Below are 18,778 nucleotides of genomic sequence, written 5' to 3'. Positions count from 1 at the left end.
TTTCTTAAGGTGCACAAAAACCTCCTTTCTGTCTATAGGCTCACAGTATTTCCTTGTTCTTTTTCTGAGATGTAATTCACATACTATAAAATTCACCATTTTAAAGTGTATGATTCAGTGCTTTTTAGTATACTCACAAGATTGTGCAACAATCACTAATATCAAATTCCAGAACATTTTCTTTGCCTCCCAAAGAAGTGCCACACCCATTACCATTCCCTCCTCCTCCACTCCAGGCAATCACTGTTCTACTTTCTATGGATTTTTCTATTCAGAATGTTTCATACAAATGGAATTATATAATATGTTTACTTTTGTATGTGGCTGCTTTCCCTTCGCATAATGTTTTTAAGGTTCATTCATGGCATAGTATGTTTCAGTACTCCTTTATTTTAATGTCTGGCTAATATTCTGTTTTTTTTTTTTTTTTTTTTTTGATAAATGATGCTTATCAAGTTGAGGAAGTTTCCTTCTATTCCTAGTCTTCTGAGTGGCTTTATCATGAAAAGGTGTTGGAATTTGTCAAATGCTTTTTCTGCATCAGTGGAGATTATTGTGTGTTTTTTTCCCCCTTCATTCTAGTAATGCTGTGTATTACACTGATTAGTTTTCTTATGTTGAACCGCCCTTATATTCCTGGAATAAATCCCACAGTCATTGTATGTAATTCTTTAAAAATTCTGTTGGATTTGGTTTGCTAGTGTTTTGTTGAGGATTTTTACATTTTATTCGTAAGGGATATTGGTTTGTATTTTCTTTTCCGGTGGTGTCTTTATCTGGTTTTGATATCAAGATAATACTGGCCTCATGGAATGAGTCAGGAATTGCTTCCTACTCTTCTGTATTTTAGAAGAGTTTGAGAAGGATTGGTGTTACTTCTTTAAATGTTTTGTAGAGTTCACCAGTGAAGCTCTTGGGTCTTGCACTTTATGATTACTGATTCAATCTCTGCTTGTTCTAGATGTGTTCAGATTTTGTATTTCTTCTTGAGTAAGTCTTGATAATTTGTGTGTTTCCAGGAATTTGTCCCTTTCATCTTTTTAAGTTATCTAATTTGTTAGTATGCAATTGTTCATAATATTCTCTTGTAATTCTTTTTATTTCTTTTAGGTCAGTGGTAATGTTCCCATTTTCATTTCTGATTATAGTTATTTGCTTTTTCTCTCTTTTTTCTTGGCCAGTCTAGGTAAAATTTTCTCAACTTTGTAGCTCTTTTCAAAGATGCAACTTTTGGTTTTGTTGATTGTCTCTCTTATTTTTTGGTTCTCTATTTAATTATCTGCACTCTAGTTCTTCTGCTGGCTTTCAGTTCAATTTGCTCTTCTTTTTCTAGCTCCTTAAGCATTAAGTTAGGCTTTCATTTGAGATTTTTCTTTGTTTTTGTAGGCATTTACAGCCATACATTTCTTGCTAAGCATTGTTTTCACTGTATCCCATAAATTTTGGTATGTTATGTTTTCATTTTTGTTGATCTCAAAGTATTTTCTCATTTCCCTTGTGATTTCTTCTTTAACCCATCAGTTGTTCAAAAGTACGTTGTTTAATTTCCACATATTTGTGAATTTTCCAGTTTTCCTTCTGTTACTGATTTCTAGTTTCATTCCATTGTGGTCAGAGAAGATACTCTGTGTGATTTCAGTTTTTTAGAATGTAATGAGGCTTATTTTGTGGCCTAACATCTGGTCTGTCCTGGAGAATGTTCCATGAGCCCTTGTAAAGATGTGTAGTCTGCTGTTGTTGGGTGGAGTATTCTGTAGATGTCTTTTAGGTATAGTTGTATGAGGGGTATCTGAAGTTTCTTTTCTTTTTTAGTTTTATTTATTATTTTATTAATATTTTTATTTTTTTGGCCATACCATGCAACATGTAGGATCTTAGTTCCCTGTCCAGTGATTGAACCTGTGCCCCTGAAGTAGAAGTGTGGAGTCTTAACCATTGGACCACCAGGGAAATCCCCTGAAATTTCTTTTCTTTTAGCCTGTACTCACTTAATGTTTTGATAAGGATTTCCTTGAACACCAAGAGCCATTAAGAAAGAAAGAAAGAGAGAGAAAGGCCAGAGGAAGGAAGGAGGAAAGGGGAAAAGAAAGAAGGGAAGGACGAAAAATCTAATCTCTGCAGACTGGCTCTGTGTTGGTATACTACTCCTTTACCACTTGGCTTGACTGTTTACAAATCTGTCATAGCCTTTGCTTTCTACTTAGTGTGTTAGTTGCTCAGTTGTGTCTCTTTGTGACCCCATGCACTGTACCTCTGTCCATGGAATTCTCCAGGCAAGAGTACTGGAGTGGGTAGGCAGCCATTCTCTTCTCCAGAGGATCTTCTTGACCCAGGGATTGAACCTGGGACTCCTGCGTTGCAGGCAGATTCTTTACCGTCTGAGCCACCAGGTGATTGACTGAACCATATTTAAGTTGTCTCTTTCTTGATTCAACATTTCCTTGGTTGCTGTGAGCTTTGACTATTTTCCAGAGTTCTGATGAATTTGGATCTGACTGGTTTGTTTGTTCGATCTGTTTTTTTGGCTTGATTTTTCAGTGTTTCTGCAGAGGGATGGGATCTTGGAACTACCTGCTCCATTATTTTCTGACATCACCCCGAAACCATCACTTTGACCTTAAGGGCATACCCTAGGAGTAAGAGTGAGTGAAAAGTACTGGCTCTGTAGGGTCTGAAGCAAAATTTTCAATCATCTAATTCCTAAAATTGAGATCATCCTGGACAGCTAATGCTCCTAGCCACCTGCCAAAAGAAAATATAAATCCTTTCTGTAAGAAAATAGGCTTCAAGTTATTTCTTCAAGTTTTCATATACAATATCCAGAACTTAATACAAGTGTTAACCAAGCATAGGAAGATGCAAGATTCACGAAAGAAAACTTAGGTGAACCACAAACAGTGCAAACAGACCTATAGAGTTTTTAGATAATGGCATTATCAGACTCAGACTTTAAAGTAAGTACGCTTAATATGCTCAAGGATGTAAAAGATAAGACCAAAATCCAAGGAGCTCTGAAAAGATAGACAGTTTTGATTTTATAAAAATGAAAAGATTGTGTTGTTAAGGAAAGACGAAAAGATTCAACATAGTGTACAGTGTGTTCCTATTTGTTAAACAAAATTAATAAGCATTATATATATATATATATTGGTTTTTTAAAATTAAGATAAAAGTCACATAACATAAAATTGATTTTTTAAACCAATTTAAATGAAGTGTATGATTCATTGGTTTTTAGTATATTCCCGGTGTTGTACAACCATCACCATTGTCTAATTCCAGAACATTTTTATCATCCTCAAAACAAAGCCTGGTACCCATTAAGCAGTTACTTCCCATTTCTCCCTTCTCCCTAGCCCCTGTCAACTACCAGTTTACCTTCTGTCTCTACAGATTTGCCTAATCTGGACATTTATATAAATGGAATCATATGTAGCCTTTTGTGCCTGGTGGCTTCTCCTTGGCATAATGTTTTCAAGGTTCAGTCATACTGTAGCATGTATCAGTACCTCATTCCTATTTTTGGTTGAATAATATTCCTTTGTGTGAATATACCACATGTTATTTAAGGAATTATGTGCTTATATATATGTTTACATATTCATATGTAGTTATATTGATTTTTATAGGCTGGTAAGTACATAGAATATTTTTTGGAAAGATACTCCAAACAGTGGCTGTTTTGTGGGATAGGGAAAGGGGACTGATGTCTGGCAAAGAAGGAGAATTGCTTTTCATTGTTATGCTTCTTTTTGCTATTTAAATTTGTATTTCAACTTTACAAAGAACTTTTCTTTTTCTGTTTAAAAACTAGTTGCTTTTCTTTTTGGCCATGCTGCACAGCTTGCGAGCTCTTAGTTCCCTAACGAGAGCTTGAACCCACACCCTCAGCAGTGAAAGCATGGAGTCCTAACCACTGGGAAGCCAGGGAATTCCCTAGTTACTTTTTAAAAAAGAAAATCCTTTAAAAGTACTATTTTCCTCTCTAAGTGCCTTAAAAAGAATGTGAATATTTTATTTGAGTTGCCATTTAATCTGAATATATTTATAAGCATATAAACCAACATGAGTTAACTCTTTTGAGTAGTATTTAATATTGCAATTGTAAACACAATTAAAATGCTATTGAAAGAGAAGTACACTGGCTCTGTAGGGACTAATATAACCAACGTGATTTTAGACAATTGAAAAAGGACCCAGAAAAACTATTTTCATAATAGGAATTTTCTGTTGTTGCAATATATCCTCAATGAATATTTGTTAATTTAACTTAAAACAGCTGCCCTTTCAGGCAGCAATTACTCTTATTAATGCTACAAATGGTCCAAAAAGTCTACAGTGGCAAGCTAAGGTAACACTGAAGCCAGTTTTAGGAATCAGTAAATTAAATAAATGCCAGTTCATATATTAGTAAATCATTTTATCAAAGTGTTTTGCCTGTTCCTTTAAAATGTGGCTAAAGGAAAGGTTACATTCAAGGTTTGACTCACCCTATCAAGTTGAATAGATTTAAAATGCTTTTGTGGGGGGAATCCTTATCAATCCATTAGGTGTGGGGAGATAGGAAATAGGGCTTGCTCCCTACTAATCAACATCCAGGGTCCCTTCTCTTTCTTCCTAATTCTCACGTTGCTTCAAATCCTGCTTCCTGTTGTTGTTGTTGTTGTTTTAATTATTTAATCACGAAAATTCTCCAAACTTAAATATTTTTGATTAGAAAATAATTTCATTATTTTAATTGGAAATGGAAACTTCAGGACACCATGAGATAGGATTGTTCCAAAGGGTTCCATCTGTCCTAAATCTGATACCCAAAGCATTGTTGTTGTTATTTAGTCCCTAAGTTGTGTCCAGCTGTTTGTGACCCCATAGACTGTAGCCTGCCAGGCTCCTCTGTCCATGGGATTCTCCAGGCAAGAATACTGGAGTGGGTTGCCATGCCCTCCTCCAGGGGATCTTTCCAACCCAGGAATCAAACCCCGCATCTCCTGCTTGGCAGGCAGATTCTTTACCACTGAGCCATCTAGGAAGCTCACCTAAAGCATTATCTGAACAGTATGTAGATAACAACCTCTCTTAGCCTCCAATAATCTAAACCAGTCAGTGCTGTCCAATAGAAATATAATGTGATCCACATACATATTTAAAATCTTCTAGTAGTCAATATTAGGCTTCCCTCATAGCTCAGTAGGTAAAGAATCTGACTGCAATGCAGGAGACCCAGGTTCGATTCCTGGGTCGGGAAGATCCCCTGGAGAAGGAAATGGCAACCCACTCCAGTATTCTTGCCTGGAGAATCCCATGGACAGAGGAGCCTGGCGGGCTACAGTCCATGGGGTTGCAAGTCAGACACAACTTAGCAACTAAACCATCAGTAGTCAATATTATAAAAGTGAAAAGAAAAAAGTGAAATTAATTTTAATAATGTGTTTTATGTATTCCAACATGTAAAATTATCATTTTAATATGTAATTGTATTAAAAGTTTTTAATGAGATATTTTACTTTTTTTTCATACTAAATCTTTAAAATCCAGTGTGTATTTTGTGCTTATATTATGTCTCAGTTTTGACTAGCCCCATTTCAAGTGGTCAATAGCCCCATGTGACCAGTTTCTACTGCATTGGACAATACAGGTACAAACATTTCTGACCATAAAGTGGTATTCAGTTCAGTTCAGTCACTCAGTCGTGTCCGACTCTTTGCGACCCCATGAATCGCAGCATGCCAGGCCTTCCTGTCCATCACCAACTCCCGGAGTTCACTCAGACTCATCCATTGAGTCAGTGATGCCATCCAGCCATCTCATCCTCTGGTGTCTCCTTCTCCTCCTGCCCCCCATCCCTCCCAGCATCAGAATCTTTTCCAATGAGTCAGTTCTTTGCATCAGGTGGCCAAAGTATTGGAGTTTCAGCTTTAGCATCAGTCCTTCCAAAGAACACCCAGGACTGATCTCCTTTAGGATGGACTGGTTGGATCTCCTTGCAGTCTAAGGGACTCTCAAGAGTCTTCTCCAACACCACAGTTCAAAGGCATCAATTCTTCAGCGCTCAGCTTTCTTCACAGTCCAATTCTCACATCCATATGTGACCACTGGAGAAAACTAAGTTTGTATCAGCTACATCATTTTTTGGATTATGTATTTGGAATATTTTATAATTAAAAAAGAGAATGATAAACCAAAAAGCCTGGAGGAGAAAACCCAGTAAATCTGTCCAAAACAATGCTTTCATCAACACTGTAACTGGAGGAGACCAAGGAATGAATAGTCATCACAGGAGATAATCGGAATTGTTTACTTGACTTTGCAGTACGTTTTACACTTAGACTTGTGTATAAATGTGCTTGCTGGCTTGTACCCTCACATCTGTGTACCAAATACTGAGCCACAGCAGGGGCACCTGGCTCAGGAGTCCCTTGAGGCTTGTCTGGCTGCCTTGTGAGGTCTCCTAACCCAGCACCCCCACCTAGCTTCCAGCCTGGGGGCAGGAAGTCGCACAGAAATGCAAAGAAGCCTCTCTTGTCCAATCTTTCTCTCCCTCTTTTTCTTTCTCCTTCTCTCTTCCTGCCTTTCCTTTTATTCTTTATGTTTTTGCCTGCTAATTTCTTAGGCCAGGGGAGTCTCCTTTTTTCCCTGTTTCCTCTCTTGGGTTCTAAGGACCAAGAATCATCAGAAATGTTTTGTGAATGGGTGATGTTAATTAAGAACATGAGACTATAGACATGCTAGGAACCATTCGTTCATTCAACTTACAAATCTCTGCTGTTGCTGCTGCTGCTAAGTCGTTTCAGTCGTGTCCGACTCTGTGCGACCCCATAGACGGCAGCGCACCAGGCTCCCCCGTCCCTGGGATTCTCCAGGCAAGAACACTGGAGTGGGTTGCCATTTCCTTCTCCAATGCAGGAAAGTGAAAAGTGAAAGTGAAGTTGCTCAGTCATGTCTGACTCCTAGCAACCCCATGGACTGCAGCCCACCAGGCTTCTCCATCCATGGGATTTTCCAGGCAAGAGTACTTGAGTGGGTTGCCATTGCCTTCTCCGTACAAATCTCTAGTGAGGGCTTATTATGTGCCAGATACTGTGCCAGGATAATACATTGCTTTCTATGCACTCATGCCTTTCTTCCTAGTTCATTATATCTATTTCCTCTTCACCCTCACAGATACTTCATGCTTATTATGTCTTAGAGGTGCTGTTTGAAACCAAGAAAGTCCTGCAGCAAATGCCGAATTTCACTCATACAAACACATCTCCATCCAAAGAGATAACAATCTGTGGTAAGTTCCAGAGCCCAGTTGCCAGATTAATATTTAGGAGCCTCTTGGTTCTACATCATTGGCCTAACTTGAAAACTGTGTACATTGGACTATATTGAGGGAAAAGTGTTAATATAGAGTTATCTATCATGATACTACTGTTCCCCATCTTGTCTTTGTTTTGCATACCAGCTGGCAGGAATTAATTATGTGAGAAATTAAAGAACTCTTAGCTTTTTATAAAGGCAGGCAGCATTTTAATACAGAAAACTACCCATGGGTGGAATAAGCATTCTTTGCTCTCCATCTAGCTATCATTGTCTTTGTTCCATGTTGCTTTTTCTAGATGGGCCTCTGCATGCCACTTCTGCTGGGAAGGGAAAAGCCCAAGGCAGGGTGGAGATTAAACTCTTCTCTTCCCTCGGCTGCTGTTTGAGATTTTTCAGCTGGTATCTGCAGCTTTTAGAAGAGTGAGAATGTCCCAAAAATCTTTTCCTTGTTCTTCTAAATAACAAGAGCTGAGATTTTGTTATCATATAGGCCAGCCTGGCAGGATATTGCTTCAGGAAGCAGTACACATTGAAATTCAACACAGTTGGTGCTCAGCATGCTTGCAACTGTCTGAGAATGGAGTGTGTGGAAGGAACAGCAATTCTCTTAACTTCTAATTAAGCCTTTAGGTTACAACACAGTGATTGTTATTTTCCAAATCACTTATTAGCCCATGTTTCTTTTACTCTGGCAGGTAGAATGGATTTGACAATCTAATTCAACCATTTCCATTTCTAGCATCTGATAGTGGTGACAGAGACTTGATGTAGCAGTATATGCTCCATGTCATGCCCGGACTCAGGCTTTTGATGAGTCCTTAATGGTTCAGTTTCAACCTGATCAGGCTACCACATCTCTGCCTACCAGATGATGCATCTCAGCAGGGGGAACTTTTATTCAAGGCCTCATTGGCTTTTACTTTCCATGCAGATAAAGAATTTGGAGTTATGAGGCTTAGGAAGCCAGGCCAGCCAATGAAGCCTGTGGAGCCAGGGCAAGATTTGCTCTCAAAGTGTAATATAATAAGCCAAACAGAGACTGTGATCTGCTCCTGTATGTTTCTAGTACACCTCCAGTTGCCATTGGAGACTTGTCTTTGCATAAAAGGATTTAGAAGAAGACATGAATTAATTAGAGGGCATGTAAGTTCTAGAATCACAAAGTGTAAGGACTGAATGGTTCTTACAGAGGTCAGCTGATCTATCCCTTGTTCTTATGGATAAAATTGAGGCCCAGAAATGGTATTGCCTTCCATGCATTTCTATGTAATAACTTGTCCTCTTCTCTCCACCCCAGCTCACTCAGCTGGTTAGTGGCAGAGTCAGAATTTCAGATCTTTTGCATCCCAGGTTAGAGCCAGTCCCATATCTGCTATCCCAGTCCCATTATGCACTGCTCTGACTGGTGTTTCATTTTCCATCACAAGACAGGGATTAGGGAATGGATTGATTGGACAGTTGCATTTTTTAAAAGATACATCTTGGGCATTTATTAATATTTCCAGACTTTTCCCACATAGCACCATTGGTAGAAGGAAAATCCAGGCTCATACATTTCCATAGCATAGGAAATTTCATTAAATTGTCTTTAATAGCCCGATTGAACCTAGAAAGATTTGGCCATCATTTAAAATCGGGGCCACATTTTCAAAACCATCCTCTGTTTAAGACAGTATTAGGAAAGGGAGAGAAATTATGATGAACCTTTACCATTATTTTAATTTCCAGCTGCAGTTTTTTTACATGCACATCTAAACATGCTCATGGTTCTTAATGTGCATGAAATATAGGTGTTTTAGTCTACATTTATATTATAAAAGTTAACCATGTATGTACTTATATTTTTATATGCAGTGAAAATATCTTTCTGTGGATTTTACATGATATATCGAGTGTTATCTTTTGCTGTCCAACTAGAAGTTGGTTATATCTTTGTAACCTCAACTCTTAATATGCTGAAACCAATTCATTTATTAGCTTGCTAGCTACAACACTTCTGACTACCCAAAGCTTTGAAAGACAAGTCATCCTGAAGAGAATTAGGAAAACAAAATAATTAAAAATATATATTTAACTAATAAGTAAAGTTCTTCCATTTTTATTTCCTTAGATTTGGAGTGAGAGCAATGAGATTTAAGTATGAAGTAGTATTAATACGCTCTTAATATTCTTGTTGTTGTTCAGTCGCTAAGTCATGTCCTACTCTTTGTGACCCCATGGACTACAGCACATCAGGCTTCCCTGTTCCTCACTATCTCCCAGAAACCTGAGATACTGGGGATCCTTGGGATCTGCCTTGAACTAAGAACCACTCATCTCTGCAGTCCCATTTTAAGGCTGCTCTCCTTAAATAGGAGCTTTTCAAAGCTCCTAATGTGAAATTGGAAACAATTTAAAAGTCACATTTTTTCCAAACTACATTTTTCTATTTGACACAATTTTGAAAGCTCCTAAAGATGAAGCCAGTGAATCTCTTGATTTCCATATTGCTGAAAGTTCCACAAATGGCTTTTGCCGACTGGTAAATCTCCCAGTGACCAGTGCTATCCTTGCCTTGCTGATCACGGAAAAGTTCCAGGGTCTCTGTAGGATCCAGTGGCAACAGCACATAGTAGTGAACATTAAGAACAGCAGCAGCAACCCCTCTGGACATTCCTGTAGCTCTTCATGGTCTGTGGAGCACCTTGGCATCCATCATCTCCCCATGTCCCCCTGAAGTGGGTGGAGAAGTTTGTATTATCCTCACTTTGCTGATGAGAAGATCATCACATCTCACTTTGATGAGCTCAAAGTGGTGGGTCCTTTTCTGGGTTACCCAGCAAGAAACAGTATCAAGGTGTCAAAAACAGCTCTCCAGAACTTTCTTCTACCGTAGCCCATATGAAGTGCTTACTTTTGGCCATATGAGTATGTTTTAGCCAAGATCTTTAACACGGGTGACTTTAACCATGAGGGATGTTGTTGTAGATGAGGGCTTGACAAGCTCTTCTTTAAGGAACAGGATGATAAACATTTTGGTTTTGTAAACCATATGGTCTCTGTGGCCAACTACTCGGCTCTGCCCTAGTAGCTCAAAAGCAGCCCTAGACAATATGTAAATGAGTTGAGTTCAGTTGCTTAGTCATGTCCAACTCTGTGACCCCATGGATTGCAGCATGCCAGGACTTCCTATCCATCACCAACTCCCGGAGCTTGGTCAAACTCATGTCCATTAAGTCAGTGATGCCATCCAACCATCTCATTCTCTGTCGTCCCCTTCTCCCACTCTCAATCTCTCCCAGCATCAGAGTCTTTTCCAGTGAGTCAGCTCTTTGCATCAGATGGCCAAAGGATTGGAGCTTCAGCTTTAGCATCAGTCCTTCCAATGAATATTCAGGATTGATTTACTTTAAGATCGACTGGTTTGATCTCCTTGCTTAATATTAATATTGTAGTCATTTTATAAATAAGTGCTGGTGATGTTATATTTTTATTTTGTTACTCCCATAATAATTAGACTTACCTCTTGTATATGTTTGGTTAATTTTGTTTGTAGCATTTGGGGAATGTAGCAACTGGGGAAAGTATTCCTAAATTAAATTACATTTGGTAATAAAGTTGGATATAAGGAATAAAAGTTTATGATCAGAGCTTATGAAAGACAAATATTTACCTAGAAATAGTTATCCAAATATGGCTTTTGAATATTCACATATTTGCTCTTGTTTTTAAATTAATGGCTTCATATATTTACATGATTTCTTGAGTTTTATAAAGCAATGCTTTCATTTTTATTTTTGCTAATAGTCTCATTAAGAGAATGTCAAATATCTACTCAGAATTTTTAAGTTTCAGATTCTACTGCATGTCCTTGAAAACGTGGCTTTAAAAAGCTGTGCATTTAGCAATTGAATTTAATTATTGAATGCCTACTATGCAGCAGGTACTATAGGAGGCATTTAGGGGTTTAATGATAAATAAGTAATATTGCTGTTCTTCTAGAGATTCTCCTAGTGTAGGCAGTAGAGTACAGTACAGTTTTGAAGTGAGATAAAGTTGAGTTTGAATTCCAGCTCTGCTACTTGGTAGCTGGACAACTTTGTAAGTTACTTAACTACTCTGAGCCTCATTTGTAAAATGAATATGGTGAAAACAATACCCATCTCATAGAGTGGTTATCAGTTCAGTTCAGTCGCTCAGTCGTGTCCGACTCTTTGCGACCCCATGGACTGCAGCACGCCAGGCTTCCCTATCCTTCACCATCTCCCAGAACTTACTCAAACTCATGTCAATCGAGCCGGTGATGCCATCCAACCATCTCATCCTCTGTCATCCCCTTCTCCTCCCACCTTCAATCTTTCCCAGCATCAGGGTCTTTTCCAATGAGTTGGTTCTTCGCATCAGGTGGCCAAAGTATTGGAGTTTCAGCTTCAACATCAGTCCTTCCAATGAATATTCAGGGCTGATTTCTTTTAAGATTGACTGGTTTGATCTCCTTGCAGTCCACAGGACTCTCAAGAGTCTTCTCCAACACCACAGTTCAAAATCATCAATTCTTTGGTGCTCAGCTTTCTTTGTAGTCCAATTCTCACATCCATACTTGACTAGTGGTTTTAGGATTGAACAAGATAGTTCATGTAAACCCTTAGTCTGGCACTTGGCACAGAGTCAGCTAAGCACAGCATAAATGGCAGGAATGAATAGGAAATCGTGACATTGGATGCTGCCCCCTATAGGAAAAGGGATGAAGTTTCCACAGGATGCTATGGAAACAAACCGTCTCTTGAATTAATATCATCTTAGGATAGCAACCCAATGCCCTGAGAATGCTTGGCATGTATCAGCAGTATTTCAGGTTTTAAATTCTTTTGTACAAAGGGCATTTTCTTGTTTCCTCCTGAATACTGATATTTTTCATTTCATTTTCAGGTGATTTGCATGGGAAGCTAGATGACCTTTTTCTGATCTTCTATAAGGTAAATTATTGTTTTGCTAAATATTTATTTACATTTTTGTTGGGGGAAGGCAGGACTACAGCAGATAACAGTATTAGTTTTATTAGGGATATGTACAAATACAGATGTAATAGGATATTTTTTATTCAAGAAGTTGAAAGTTTTGTTGGTTTTTTTCCCCCACAAAAAGAGTTAAAGATTTGAGTATCTGTTTAATATTAGTATTATCTGTAGATCCATTAGGATTTGTGCCTGATGGTATTTATGTTCTTTATTACTTTGTAAATGTGTAGATGGCACAGGATGGAGAGGGGAGCAGTTTTTTACTTTATTGTTATTTTGTTCAGAAGTGAGCAGGCCACAGCAGTCTTCTCCTCCAGTGCACACTAATTGTGCATGAAAGGAGTCCCCCATAGAAAGTTCCAAACTGCTCTCTTCTCCACCCTGATTCACCACTGCTGGGCTCAGCTGCTCTTCCAATGCTGTGACTCCTTTTCGTTTGAGTGTTGTTTGTGGAAGCCTGCACAGAGGGCACAAAGCAGCTTGGCTGGCATGGAGTTTCTGTGCATCTCTTTGATTGAATTCATTTCTCTCTCTGAGCTAGCACTGCAACCTAAATATTTGCTTATGGGATGATTAGATATAGAAAATTGATCCTGAGGTAACTTCTACCTTTAGAGTGGTGTCCCCTTCATCTTTCTTTTTGATCGGAACGTCTTCCCCACAAGATAGCATGTCAAATAATTGGTCACAGCATAGGTATCTCAAATAGCCTGAAAGAAAATATAGTCTGATTATTATGACGGGAAATCAGTTTTACTCTTTGGGGACTGTAAGAGCTTGAGTAAGCCACGTAACCTCCATGACCCTTAATTCCTTTTTTGCCTACAATATTCTTTTTTTTTTTTTTTTTTTGAAACCTCCCAGTACCGCCTGCCCTGCACAGGGCCAAGTAGGCAGATTCACTGATGGGGTGTCACTGGCAGGATCTGGGGAGCAGCTGTGCACAGAGGCCTCTCCCACTGGTGAGGCAGGAGATATGAAGGGTGTGGGGACCCTAGTCCGGTGCTGGGACTGCAGAAGCAGAGCCCTGGGACTCTGTGCCGTGGCCTGAGCTCTGATCACACTCTGTCTGCACAGGAAAGGGACTGGCTGGCAGCCCCAGCCTGGCCCTTTTCTCCCCCTGCCCTGAACTCCCCTGGATTCATGACCTGGACCTCTCCTCTTTCCACAGCTTCCTCCTCTCAGGGTCCTGGCCCCAGTCGGTCCTGACGCAGACACTCAAGAGTCTGCAGCTCTGGGACAGAGGGTCCACATGTACTACTCTGGAGTCAGCAGTGATACTGGGGGTTACAGCCAGGTGTGCTGGGTCGCCCTTGGGTCAGTGGCGCCCAAGGCCTACCCAGCACCCCCAGGGCATAATGTCTTCCTTGCCCTACAGGGTCCCTCTCCATTTCACGTCTGGCCACTGGCCTCCTCCAGCTGCAGCTGGAGGACTCACTCTATTGCCTGAGTGCTTGCTTTCCAGGAGCACCTCACTCCCAGGGGTCCCACACTTACAGAGAAGGCTCGTCACCCAGCCCTTGCCCAATACCACAAAGGGGCCCAGTGTCTGGGATCTGAAACCCGCCTCCCAAGCACAGGTTCGGAACCTCACCGTGGCTTCGTGAATGGGTCCCCAACTCGCCGAAGCTGCCTCTTCTAACACAACAGCAGGACCAAAGCTCTCTTAGGAAAATGACTTGGGAAACTAAAGGGTGCTCATCCTCCTCCTGCCCTGAGGGCCTCAGGCCCCAGATGCTACCCAGCGCCAAGATGACCAGAACGGAGTGGACACCAGAGGTGGCCAAGGGGATCAGCTTACCTCAAGATGACTTCCACCTGCACTGGTTCAGCTCACAATGGCCTCAGGCCCTCACACACCTGGTTTCCCTCGTCTCCTATCCTCTAAGTCACCCGTGTCCACCCGAGCCTGAGAGCAAGAACCAAAATGCTCCATAAGTAAGAAGACGGTACGTCAACATGCGTATTTAGGAAGCCTGAGAATACACTGAAAACCGGAGAGCCGACTCCGCCACGTGACTGCACGTCTCCTCATCTCCAAATCTGAGCAATTTCTCGAGGGCTGGACCAGCGGACGATGGAAGCCCCGAGCTGGTGCTTGGGTCAAAGTGCCCTTCCTCTAAGGACACTGACCACCATCCCGCAGCCCCATTTCGGTCCCTTGCTTGGCCCACCACGCCCTGGCACCTCCAGAGGGGACCCCACGTCCAGTGCCAAGCAGCGGCAGACCGTGGTTTGCTGCATTATTGCGTCCACAGCGCGGTCCCGCGGCCTCTTTCTGGAGCACGTGGCCCCAGCTGGCTCCTCCCCTGCTTCAGCCTTCACTCCAGCCCGCGGTCCCATAACTCCTTTTAGGGCAGCAAATAGAACTGTGGGTCCGTGGGGGCGAACAAGGGACTAGCTCAAGCTCACCTTGAGGGAAAGCTGGGAACCCGAGGCGGGAACTTACGGTTTGTGCAGCTGTGCCTCTCCACGTGCAATATTCTTTTTTTTAAAAAATATTATTGAAATATAGTTGGTTTACAATATTGTTTTCAGGTGTACAGAAAAGTGATTCATATATATGTTTATGTATATACGTATGTGTATATGTGTATATATACATATATACATATGTATGTGTATTTGTGTGTGTGTGTGTATTCAGTTGCTCAGTCGTGTCTGACTCTTTGTGACCCCATGAACTGTAGCTAGCCAGGCTCCTCTGTCCAGGGAATTTTCTAAGCAAGAAAACTGGAGTGGGTTGCCATTTCCTACTCTAGGGGATCTTCCTGACCCAGGGATTGAACCTGAGTCTCTTGTGTCTCCTGCATTGGCAGGCAGATTCTTTGCCACTATGCCACCTGGGAAGCCCATGTGTGTGTGTATATATTTATCAGGGAGCAGGCTTACTGGGGTGAAGACCCAGGAAGTAGGATGGTTGAGAAGTTGCAAGGGGTATAGTCCTAGGAGATGAATGGGTCCAAGGTGGAGTCCAGAATGTCGGTGGTTGAAGTGAATGAAAGAGAATATTGGAGATGAGGAGATCAAGCACGTGAATAGCAGGTGTGGTGAGTGAGTTGGCCACAGGCCTGAGAGATAAAAGCAGGAGAGGAAGTTTAGTCAGAGCCTAGAAGGACGAGAGGCTTTTATCCAAGACTGGCAAAGTGTTGGTCTGTTGGTGGCCCTATGGAGCAGGTGAACCCTCTCCAGCTCCTGACCCTGAGGTCTCCATCCTGGGGAGGAATGGGTCCTTTCCTTCCAGAGGCCTGCAGGAGTCAGGAGTCCAGCACCGTTCCTAAGGGAGGCCAAGATTTCCAGAGGGATGTCTTGCTGAATGAGTTGAAGGCAGAAGGGAGTTCATTTACACAGTTTGAGGAATGGGATTTGTTTAAATCTACACGTAGCACCATATAAATGTTCAGAAGTGCAGTCTTGTTATTTTTGACGATTACAGTCTGAGGATGGAGGAAGGGTGGAGGCATGTGGGTAATAACCACAGCAGAATATCTGATAATTATTTCTCTGGAGGTTTGGGGGAAATACAGAAAAGGGAAAATAGTTGAGTAAATTAAATGGGAAAAGTGACTTCCTAGGCAATTAGAAAAGAAAATTTCTCAAGAGGTAGTTGAAGATACTAAGGTGTGATCAGGGAAGGGACACTGGAGTACACAGACACGAGAAGAGAATGTTTCTTTAATTTCATTGGCAAAACTAAATGGAATATATAAAACTGGAAAGTTCTAATGTAAAGACTGAACAGGAGGAGGTGGGTGGTAAGAAGTACTATAAAAAGGACTTAAGGTGAAATTATAGCATTCACATGAAAACAAGAAATATTTTGAGAGTTAACCAATGATGGTGTTCAGGAAGTGGAGATTGAGAGCCCAGTGATGAAAGAGTAAAGCTCTGTTATTTGGGATAGATTTGAGTAGAGGGAGGTGAGAGGAATATCTGGAAATAAGATATTTGGAAAGTAGAGCCATGAGTTAGAATTTTAACAGACTTGAGTGAGGAGCAGATAAAAAGTACCCTGGACATGGAATAAACTACATGCACCAGAATCTTGAAATTGCCTGGTTTAAAAAAGACAACTAAGGGGAGAGCCATTGATGACAGCAGGCTTCCATCTTAAGAAACTGAAAAGATGATGCAATTAATGGTGTCTGAGAAGGGAGAGTGACCTGGTGGCCTTGCGAGGATGGTGAGACACTTAGCTTGTGGGTAAGGAGTGTGCTAAGTTAGAGGCCAAGGAAGGAATGGGCAGGACACAGACGCATCTCAAGAAGCTATGCTGTATGGTGATCTGTAACTTGTGACAGTCAGCAATTTGCCTTTTCTGTCTTACTTTTTATCCAAAGTTTAAATGAGTAATGGTGGTAGATCACACAAGTAGAGTAGGCCTAAAACCATGAACAGAAATTGTTCTGGGTACAACGTTTCTACCTGAATACAAAGGACAGTGATATCCACCTGTCCAAAGAACAAACTCCCATCTTATTATCACTCCTATGGTTCCAAGTCCAGAATTAAGTAAAAAGGGTCTCTGAACTCTTGAAATCACTGTCAGAAATCCAGTGAACTTTACTCACGGGATGAGCTCTAGGCCCTTACTCAATGCCCAATGACCATATATCTGCAAAACCTTATCTGACACATTATTCCTGTAAGTTTGCCTGTCTGGTTACCCACGCTGCCACAGATTAGGGAGTGAGAGGGGAAAGGAAAAGTGAGATAGAATGAGAACGATGAAAAATAAAATTCTTTCTGACAGTACGAGGAGATCTAAAACTATCAAAATGAGGTAGAAATGAAGCAGTAACATTAAGTGTTATGGGGCTGTGTGTCGGGAAGAGCTCCGTTCTGAGCCCTTCTGAGGGGATGTGCCTGAGGGGATGCTTAGATTGATGAACCTGCATGGTCAAGAAAGTTTGAAGTTCTATGATGTACACTCTGTTAAGAAGTAGAGAGACCAAATGGCCCATTTTCAGAACTCTTAGCCAGAATGGTTAAGTAATTTAAAAATGTATTTTAGCTTTTAAAGGAATAAACTTCATTGATCTGGAAAATTCGTTTGAGCAGTGCTGCAGTATGAGGAGTGTTGTTGGTTCTTAGGTACAAGATGAGAGAGCATGAAAAAAAGAAAGATCAGGTGAGGAAGGAGTAATAGGCCAGGAAAGCAGATGAGGAGGAAAGGAAGAACACCTTAAAAATGAGGAGAGAGGTAGAGAGTGGTGGGTTTCTCTCGAGGCATCAGATGCAGAGCTTGCCTGCATGAGGATTACAGCAAATGCTCACTGTGACCACAGCAGTCACTTGATTGCTTCAGGAAAAGGTAGAGTTTCTGTGATGGTGACTGGTTCTTGTTACTCAGTGCATCAGCAATGTGTTAAAGCCCAGTGATAGGTAATGCCCGCATGTGACGCTCTCCTCTGGTTCATTCATGGGAGCACACAGGACTAAGGCACCTCAGTGTAAGCCATGGGCTCACTCTCTTCTTTCTAGAAGCAGCTAGTGACCAGGCTTTAACTCATCCTTATTTAACTTATTATTTAATTTATTAAAAGTACTTTATTATTAATTAAAATTGGTTTATTTTATTTAAGTTCTGGTTGAACTTGAATTTTAGGGAATAGTTTGGAAACTATATCCTGTGGGAGATTTTTTAAGCTATAAGTGGCCAAAGCTTATACTGTACTCTAACTTTTTTCTTTCCATCAACCTAAAAGAGAAACCAGGAAAAACTCAGGCTTTGAATTAAAACATAATTGTAATTCATCTTTCAGTTGGTGTTTTGCTAGACAGTTTCTCCCTCATCATTTCTTTTTTATAGTATAGAGTGAGTAGGCTGCAGGGCTGGGGCTGGTCCAGGGCCAACACAGGGCATAGCCTGAGAGGGAGAGTTACAATGTAGGGTCGCTGAGATGCCTTGCCATATTACTCTTTTCATCCAAATGACTGGTTCAGTTTAAGACTTCTATTTGTTACAACTGATCATATGCAGAAGTGCATCTGTCCACTAATTTACTCATTCAGTAAACTTTTATCCAGTCCCTACAGTGTTCAAAGCCCTGTGTAAAAACTGTGGGAAGATACAAAGATGAGTATAAATTTCATTTCACATATATTTATTAAATACCTATTATAAATGAGATACTGTGCTATGTTGGTGATACAGTATGACTAAGATGCAGCTTTTGGCCCCAAAGGCATCACAGTTTAGTGGGGTAGGTCAACCAATAAAAAGACAAGATAGTTCAGGGTAGGACATGTTATAATTGGGGTATGCATGTTTCCAAGGGAGCACATTGGAGGGGCACCTAAGTCGTGGGAGACTTTCTGGATAAGGTGACATTAAGATAGTCCCTTCACAGAGTTTTAGTAATTTGGTAAGTGCCTAATCATGAAGGAAAGTTTTGAAGAATCAGAAAAGATTAATCCCACACCCTTTTTGTGGTGTGCTGCAATAAATGATGGAATTTGTACAAGTGATCATT

General features: G+C 40.7%; 1 protein-coding gene across 6 annotated transcripts in view; it reads left to right on the top strand.

The window, feature by feature from the left end:
• Positions 1–18,778, top strand: part of PPEF1 (protein phosphatase with EF-hand domain 1) — a 158,733-nt gene that overhangs the window by 80,957 nt on the left and 58,998 nt on the right. For 5 of the 6 annotated variants that reach the window (XM_019956382.2, XM_019956383.2, XM_070785214.1 and 2 more), the window contains 2 exons: positions 7,162–7,276; positions 12,214–12,260. In XM_019956382.2, the coding sequence (XP_019811941.1) occupies positions 7,162–7,276; positions 12,214–12,260 (162 nt within the window). The remainder of the gene's footprint in view (positions 1–7,161; positions 7,277–12,213; positions 12,261–18,778) is intronic. The other variant, XM_070785216.1, reaches the window with a different exon arrangement.

The sequence above is a fragment of the Bos indicus genome, chromosome X (genome assembly GCF_029378745.1).
Source record: "Bos indicus isolate NIAB-ARS_2022 breed Sahiwal x Tharparkar chromosome X, NIAB-ARS_B.indTharparkar_mat_pri_1.0, whole genome shotgun sequence".
Taxonomy (NCBI): Eukaryota; Metazoa; Chordata; class Mammalia; order Artiodactyla; family Bovidae; genus Bos; species Bos indicus.
The sequence above is the reverse complement of the archived record's forward strand: the minus strand, read 5'-3'. Positions and strand labels throughout refer to the sequence as shown.